Source organism: Branchiostoma belcheri, unplaced genomic scaffold (genome assembly GCF_001625305.1).
Source record: "Branchiostoma belcheri isolate BF01 breed outbred unplaced genomic scaffold, Haploidv18h27 scaffold15, whole genome shotgun sequence".
NCBI classification, from domain to species: domain Eukaryota; kingdom Metazoa; phylum Chordata; class Leptocardii; order Amphioxiformes; family Branchiostomatidae; genus Branchiostoma; species Branchiostoma belcheri.
In genome coordinates, this window is record NW_017802935.1 from 2,329,580 (window position 1) to 2,338,029 (window position 8,450).

The 8,450-nt window shown below is 41.0% G+C and overlaps 1 protein-coding gene across 8 annotated transcripts in view; it reads left to right on the forward strand.

Moving 5' to 3' along the window:
* Positions 1-8,450, forward strand: part of LOC109465242 (epidermal growth factor receptor-like) — a 91,261-nt gene that overhangs the window by 75,790 nt on the left and 7,021 nt on the right. For 4 of the 8 annotated variants that reach the window (XM_019762389.1, XM_019762387.1, XM_019762388.1 and 1 more), the window contains exons 18-31: positions 601-754; positions 1,168-1,326; positions 1,736-1,837; positions 2,253-2,438; positions 2,809-2,872; positions 3,033-3,124; positions 3,533-3,608; positions 3,970-4,116; positions 4,402-4,499; positions 5,728-5,931; positions 6,237-6,287; positions 6,660-6,840; positions 7,007-7,087; positions 7,579-7,749. In XM_019762389.1, the coding sequence (XP_019617948.1) occupies positions 601-754; positions 1,168-1,326; positions 1,736-1,837; positions 2,253-2,438; positions 2,809-2,872; positions 3,033-3,124; positions 3,533-3,608; positions 3,970-4,116; positions 4,402-4,499; positions 5,728-5,931; positions 6,237-6,287; positions 6,660-6,840; positions 7,007-7,087; positions 7,579-7,749 (1,766 nt within the window). Of the gene's footprint in view, positions 1-600; positions 755-1,167; positions 1,327-1,735; positions 1,838-2,252; positions 2,439-2,808; positions 2,873-3,032; positions 3,125-3,532; positions 3,609-3,969; positions 4,117-4,401; positions 4,500-5,727; positions 5,932-6,236; positions 6,288-6,659; positions 6,841-7,006; positions 7,088-7,578; positions 7,750-8,262; positions 8,352-8,450 lie in introns of those variants that run through there. The other 4 variants (XM_019762394.1, XM_019762392.1, XM_019762391.1 and 1 more) reach the window with 4 other exon arrangements.

The following is an 8,450-nucleotide window of genomic DNA, read 5'->3' on the forward strand; positions in this document are numbered from 1 at the left end:
TTTAATATTTGGTAGGTGGGTAGGTCTTGATGAGACCTCAAAGTGGTTAGATTATGGGCCCCCTGGCAGCTTGCCATGGTACTGCAGCAGAACTTCCAGTTTTGATATCTTGTGATCTAGACATACTAGGGTCGCCAAATTTACATGGTAGATAGCTCTTGTGCTGGGGATAAAGTGACATGAGTTTGAACCCCCTAGTTATTATCTGTTTTACAGGGCTTGAAAAACTCGCACAGGTCCAATTTAACCTGAAACCTACATGTTTGTACACATTTGTATGTACAGCTGTAGGTGCTGTCTAGAGCCCTGTATTGTCATAGCAGCTTCAGACCCTTTTATTTAGTGTTGTAATAATGCTTTCTTTCTTTCTTGATGTTTTGAATGATGCAAAATGTATGTATACATTTACAAAAGTCTCAAATGACATTGGAGTACTAAATCAATTTCGGTACATTTTGGTACAGAAGTATAATGTAAGGCTTGGAGTTGACAGAGAAATCAGAGTTAGCAAATTTCAAAGTATATTCCAAGCTTACAATGTAAGTGCGTGATTGCCTGCATGAGTAGCTGCACTGATGTTGTTTTGCTAATTGTTTTCAGTGCGCCTGCGAGTAAAGGTCTGCTGGCAGGTATCATCCTTGCCGTGGTGATCCTGCTGCTGGTGATCATCCTGGTGTACACCGTGTACCAGCGCAGACAGCGCAACCGCCGCAGACAGACATGGCGGAAGGTCAAGGAGCTCGGCATCGAAGTGGTGAGAGATAGATACAGTATTTTCTTCAGAACTTGTTTGAAATAGCCATTTTCTGCTTGTATTTCTTGTTGCATATATGGGATGGTCCAAATACTACTGGATAAATAAATAAATCTGGAAGTTCCTGATTCACTACACTCCTTGGATAAGCTGATTTGAACGCTGAAGGGCAGTTACATGTATACTGGCTATACAGATACAGATACAAATCACCTGGATGTAGGCCTGGCAAACCCCCATCTTGTATTAGCCTCACACAACCCGTAGCAAAGCCACATTGCACTAGTATACATGTACAATGTAGCTACATGTACATGTACTTGAAAAAGCATTATGCTTCACATCTGTTGAGGATGACAAGATAACATTTTCCTTTTACGAGTACACTCAATTTGTTGTCTTTTGACCTTCAGCCTGTCAGTGACCTTGAGAACAACCCATATGGACATGAACTTCAACCTTTGACCCCCACTGGAGCGGCTCCTAACCAGGCCTACCTGCGGATTATTAAGGAGACAGAGTTGAAGAGGGGCATGGTGCTGGGGTCAGGTGCCTTCGGAACTGTGTACAAGGTCAGTACTGTATGGACAGTGTTAGTACATGTATGGACAGGGGGCAAAATAGTTGATTTGGTTCTTGCCTTGGAAGAGTTAATATTGACTTACATGTATAATTTGTTAGAAATGTTTTTTATCAGGTTATAAGTAACATAAGAGAATTTTTTACTCATATGCCATGTAAAATTCCAAAACTATACATTTTGCCACAATGTAAAGACTGAGGCATAGTGTTTCAATGGATGTTCAAAGCTCCGTCTACCAGTTGCAATTACAAAGCTAAGATTTTTCTAGCAGCCAGATTTCTTTCAATTATAAAGTTAACTTACAAATGGTAAAACAAAAGAAAAGCAGTAAAGGAGAACAAGACTCTTGGCTTGTCTTTGTTGTATTCTAATAACCTTTTGTGTGTTTTCCTGTTCAGAGTCTGTGGTTCCCAGAGTCGGGAGGGAATGTGAAGATCCCTGTCGCAGTGAAGGTGCTGCGAGAAGGAACAACGCCAGAGGCCAGCAAGGAGCTGCTGGAGGTTTGTGGAATATCATTATCTCCTTCTCTGCAATCTTGTGTTGATGTTACAAAGTGTAAGGTAGATTGTCATCTAGTTCTTACCTATATGCCTTCAAGTACCAGAGTTATCAACCAAGGATTGAGGTGTTCAAGAATTCATTCTTTCCTAGAAATTTCGCAGAGTGGAACTCACTGTCACCAAGTACAGTAGGGGCATTGTCATTAGTTAGCTTTAAACAATGTCTAGAGTTAGAAGTTCAAGGGTTAGGGGTAACAAGTCGATCGGTATAATATAGCCAGCTGCTGCCGAGCCGCGTGCCTGCGAAGCTGGTGTGTTACGCTGAAGGGCGGTTATACCAGCTATACAGATACAGATACAGATATGTACAGTATTCTATTGTTTTTACATGTTGTTTCTCTGTCCTCAAACACAGGAAGCCTATGTGATGGCCACAGTGGACCACCCTTGTCTGGTGCGACTGTTGGGCGTGTGTCTGGCCCAGCAGACCATGCTGGTGACACAGTTCATGCCTCTGGGAGATCTGCTGAAGTACGTGCTGCAGAACAAGGACAACGTTGGGTCACAGGTGCTGCTGAACTGGTGCACACAGATCGCCATGGTAACTCATCTCCTTTTCTAGCTAGTGGCTAAGGGATTTGTATGGTAAAAAATAAATGTTCTATCTGTGAAGGAAAAACAATTGTCAGTATAAGGTTAATGTCTAGAAATATAAATCTGCCAGGTAACATAAGACTACAGTTAAAAGAAGTCTTAACAAGAATGTCTGAAGTTTTCAACTATCTCTTGAATACCTGAATGTCTGTACATCTCTTTAGATTAACCTTTTTTAAGGTACATACATAAAAGAAAAGAAAAAAAAAACTTTTGTGATGGCCTATTGTCTTATGTATTGACCTTTTGTAGCCAGAGGAGTATGATTGAATGAGGTACAAGACAATGAAAATTTGCTGTTTGTTTGTGATGTACAGGGAATGTTGTACCTGGAAGAAAAGAGGCTTGTTCACCGTGATCTGGCTGCAAGAAATGTTCTAGGTGAGATTTTTAATGTACTTTCTTCACATCTGTACATATACAGATGCTGTAAATCCACTCTTTCTTTGTATGTTGCTGACTATGTTTAGTACATGTAAGGTTAATAGAATACATTCTACATTCTTTTTATACATGAAGTCTTGATTCTGTCTCTATGCAGTGAAAACTCCAAACCAGGTGAAAATCACTGATTTTGGACTGGCCAAGTTGCTGGATATTGACGAGGAAGAATACTATGCTGAGGGTGGAAAGGTAAGCTAATATAACATTTCCTTATTACGAAAGGTACTACTAATGCTAATTTGAGTTTGATGCCTTTTTTGACATAGAAACTAGTACTTTTGACTAGTGGCATTGAATGGCCAAGTGTCTTGGCTAGTACGTAGGGGGTATAGTGGATATTGTACATGTATTTAGAAGTCATGGGTTCAGTCCCTGGATAGACATTGTGTCTTTGTGGGATAGGCACTTAACATGACTTACATGTATTTCACACCACCCAGGTGTAAAATGGATACCTGACTTTGGTGGGGGAGGTAGAGGGAGAGGATTGGGCTCTGGATCATTAACCTACTGCCCCTACAGCCTCAAAAGAAGGCTAAGAGACTACCTTAATGTTAAGTTTTACTTTTGACTAAGCAGTTTATCCTTTGTTGCCAGATGCCCATTAAGTGGTTGGCGCTGGAGTGTATCCAGTACAGAAAGTTCACTCACCAGAGTGATGTGTGGAGTTTTGGTGAGTGAAATGATCTTTGTCAGTTCATTTGTTGTGATAGGTACAACATTTTAAGTCAGTCTTGTTACCACGGTAGAGACTTCTTGCTAAATGCAGATGTTATGTTACAGGAAAAGTTGTTTCAGAACTGCTAAAACTAACTGAAATATGCAAGGTCTTCTCTAAGTTACAGAGTGAATACAGCTATCTTCAAATATTCGTCCCTGCTCTCTGATTTCATTTCATTTCCCAACAGTTTATAATCCGAGAATTAACAGATTGAATTGGTGTGGTCTAACCTATACAGACGATGTAAATACAAGACAGTTCAGCCTTCAAAGATTTCAACAGCAATGTCTGATTTTTCTTGCCTGTTCTTTAGGAGTGACAATTTGGGAGTTGATGACGTTTGGAGGGAAGCCGTACGACGGTGTACGAGCCAGGGACGTACCTGACCTGCTGGAGAGAGGAGAGAGACTTCCCCAGCCTCCCATCTGTACACTCGACCTCTACATGGTCATGGTCAAGTGTGAGTACAACTGTTATACCCCAGTTTGATTTTTCTAGAGTTAACCTACAGTCTAGTGAAGTGTATGAGGACCATCAAGGCATTGTTGCCACTTTTTTGTTGGTCCTTTAGATTATTTTTCCCATGAACCCAAGCATGAAGATTCCTGTCAATAGTGGGTCACCTATCTACTGTGACCATGTTATACAAGTCCCTTGCATAACCAGTATGAAAAGTTTAACTGTAACTAGTTCATTTTGCCATGGTTTAGTGGTTTTTGTTTGACTGTATATTTGCTTCCCCCAGGCTGGTTATTGGATGCCGATGCCAGGCCCAACTTTGGAGAGTTAGTGGACACTTTCCACAAACTGGCAGCTGATCCCTCCAGATACATTGTAATCCAGGTCAGTATATGTTTATTAAGTATGATTATTGAACTATAGAAAAATTACTGCTGACTGTCAACACACAAAACCTCACAGTACCTTGCTTTAACCTCTATGCAAAGTCTGTTTTTATGTGAGCCATCTCAGACTATTTCCTTTTACTCCCACATTTCTTTACTGTTGAGACAAGTTCAGAACTTTTCTTGCCAAAAAGCCTTATTGCTTGTTCTGTAAGTTACTTGCTTGTTTAAAAAGGTTTATACAGAAATGTGATAGGAATAAGGAGGGAAGAAACTTTTTTGGGGGTTTTGCTTTGTCCTGTTCTGTTTTGAGAATAACAAATCCATGGAACAATCAGTTTATTCTGCTTAAATATTTTTTTAAGCATGCTGATATCTTTCTGATCATATCTATGCGTGCAGATCTTTCACAGATTCTGTCTTCTCTCTCTCTTCCTCTACTGAACATGCCTGGCCCTATAGCGCAGGAAGCTACATGTAGACACGGTACTGGTCTCTACATCTTCTTGTGGTGACTGTGCCGTATAGATCACATGTTACTTGATGTCTACTGCACCTTTGCATTCTTTATTCTCCTCTCTGATTCTTGGCAATTTTATCATGGCATAGAATAAACCCAATCACTTGATCTAGACATTTAGTGTGAATATAGGTTACTTTCAAATACTCAACAAATTTGTCTGCTAGATATGTACGAAATAAGATGACAGAAGGCTATACAAATGTCATTTTTCATTCTTGGATTCAAAAGATGAAAAATGCCAAACTGGAAAGCCAAGATGAAAACATGCTTTTAGAAGGAAATACAGTACTCTCTAACCTTTAGCACACTGAAGTAGCCATTTGACTACCAATTCTCTAGTGGTTACTGGGTTAGGCAGCAGGGAGAAGGTTAAGAGAGTACAGTCAGTCTGAATATGGTCAGATGCTAGTTTTCCTCTCAGCCCTCAAACTCTGTTAAAGAAATGAATGGTGGCTGAAGTTTTACTGAAGAGGTTTCAAAAGTAGCCTCTGTAGCAGGCCAAAAACTGGGGGTCTTTGGGAGCTTTTATGTGCTTTTTTTGATTGCATATAGACAACATAGCCGGCCTGGGCTAATCAGAAAACAGCCGAAGACCACCAAATTCCCAGTTCTATAAGCCTGCTACGGTGGCTAGTTTCAAAAGGCCTGTTGCTACCTGGCATGGCATGTATTTGAAAGTTAATGTTTGCCTTCATCCCAACAGGGCGACGATCGTATGAAGCTTCCGAGCCCGACAGAGAATAAGATCTTCGAGCTGCTGAGTGACGAGGAGGACCTGGAGGGTCTGATGGATGCGGAGGACTACCTGTTGCCTTCCCAGATGTCCCGGAGCCACCAGGGCAGTCTGGGCTCCCTCAACAACCAACCAACAGGCTATTCTCCCATGCACTCTGTCAACAATGTCAAGGTATATACATTGTACTCAACTGTCTCTTTAAGGGACAAATTTCAGTTTTGGTGCCTTTCAACCCAAAATCCTATTTGCAAAAGGCGATCCATTGGTTTGTACTTTGTAGCAGTCCCGCACACATAGGGGTGATAGTTGACCAAAATCCATGTTCACATTTGATGACTGCTTATTCTATTCTAGACATACAGAGGTCAACTTTGCTTAGAAAATGGCAATAGGTACAGGCACATTTGTACAAGTGACCTTACAGTCACTTGATAAAATGACAGTAATTACAAGTGGTTTTTTAAATCTTCCCACAGGACAAAGATCGCTATGTCCCTCCGTCACTTGACAAACGGGTTCTCTTCCAGGTATGATTCAGGAAAAAAAGGTTTTTGGTGTGGGACAAAGCACTAACTGCTTTCAGGTGTTGGTACTGGCACATACTACAGGTGGTGCAGTTCTCTTGAGTGGTGATAGGTGGTGTTTTTGTGTAGTATACATTACGCATATGTTTTATGTACTTGTTCTTACATGAACATGTAAAAGCATACATAACTGCAGTGTTCAAACAGGCTTACTGCTTGGGATTTAAGGACTACAGACTTTCCACCCTGCTAACCTGAAAATGCCTATCCCTGCCATTATCCCTACCCAAACTATATTTCCTCTTGCACATGTGATGTTAGGTTGTTGTAGCAGAAGAAGTGAAGTTTAAGTACCATCTCTGTGATTTGTTGCAGCACTCAGACCAAAGCTTAGATGACCATGAGTATGACAACGAGAGAGAGATGAGGAGGGGCGCAGGTCCGCCGAACGGGCCCAAGAAGTCGCTCAAGGGGAATGGAAAGATGAACGGAAACCCGCCAGCTAGAGATGCCAGTCTTAGATACAGTGCTGATCCCACCATTTTCTTCGCCAAAGGTAAAGACATCATCTTTTCCCCACTAAGATGATATTCATTGTAGACTTCATTCATTTGAGGAAGAACAATACTTGACTGCCATCTGCAGATTTGTAGAGTATGTTTCAGGATATTTTGTCTTATGTGCAATACTTATTAAAAAAGTGAACATGTTCTGTGATTTAGGTGATACAAAACCAAAACCTCTTGAGACACCACCAGCACTCCCAAAAAAAGTGCGGAAGAAAAGTTCCAAGACAAGTGCCAGTATGTTAAAAAGTTTCTGCATAATTTGTGATAAAATCCTACTATCTGCTTGGGCAAAGGACCTGCTTGGTGGAGAAAGGTTTTGGCAAACTTGAAAGGACTTCCTGCTTTTTAAGGTGTTGCTGAAGTGGACAAAATCAGCCTAAGTCTTTTTGTAATATATGGTGTATTACTGTGTTTGCTTTTGAGTTGACTGTTGCGTTTAACAGCTGCTACAGGTTTGCAAAGGTTTGCTACATACAGATGGTCTCAGAAAAGCTACACAGCCATATTCACACCCAAGATGCAATGGAAGGATTTTGTATAGATCACACATTTTGATACTGTATCTTAACCTTTAGAACACTAACAGTATAGTAATAGTTTGGCTACCAATTCTCTATCTAATTATTCAGTTACGGGGTTAGGCAGCTGGGAGAAGGTTAAGCAAAGAGAGGTCATGAGATGGAATTTGTTGTGACCTTAGTTAACCTTGAATCTGCCCTTTCCAGGCGATCAGACCGCCCACGCAGATAGACAGTCTACGGAGAAGTACGTCCCGCCCGGATCACGACCCTCCTCAATAGAGGGGCAGTCCCAGTCTCCGCGACACTCCTCCATTGAAGGAGCGTCCCGGTCCGCAAGTTATCACTCGCTCACTCCAGCCGACCAGAACGATGAAGGTAGGGTCAAGAGAACAGAACTCGGTGTTAGAAACCCTGGGCATACAGTTCTTCTCTTACTATGTACAATAGGAGGCAAATCAAAGATGATAAACATTTAGCAAGTTAGAATTGTAGGCAAGCCATGTTTCATCCCTTTCATTTAATTTCTACCATTAATGAGCTACCTACTCTCTTGCAAATGCTTTACTAGATTTCATGCGATACAACATTAATATGTGATCATAACTGAGTCAGTACTTGTAGCAGTCACTCACCAGACTTTCTATCTGTTTAGACTTGTCTACTGATGATTTTGCTCTGTATTTAATTTATCTTTACTCCAACACTGTCATGGAGCTTTTACCCTCAGTGATTCATAGTCATAATTTTTTGCATGTGTGTAGTAGAATCATAATTTCATGCGTAGAAGTAGAGCTATGCTTTAATCATTCTCTGCATAATCATAATTCTTCTGTCACGTACCATAACGGAATCAAGGCTCTGTCTCTACTTGCACCTCTCTCCCTATAGGTGGATATATAACAGTTATAGCCTAGAACTTCTTCTTAGAGAAGGCCTCTATCTTGCCGAGCGGTGGTGGAAATATGGTGAACGTAGGTGCTGCCCCCTTGTCTGCATGTGATACTAGAGTTTTCTCAGTGTCAGGAAGTCAGATCATCCAGGAAGGTTTTAAGCTTTATCATCACATGTTTGGTTTT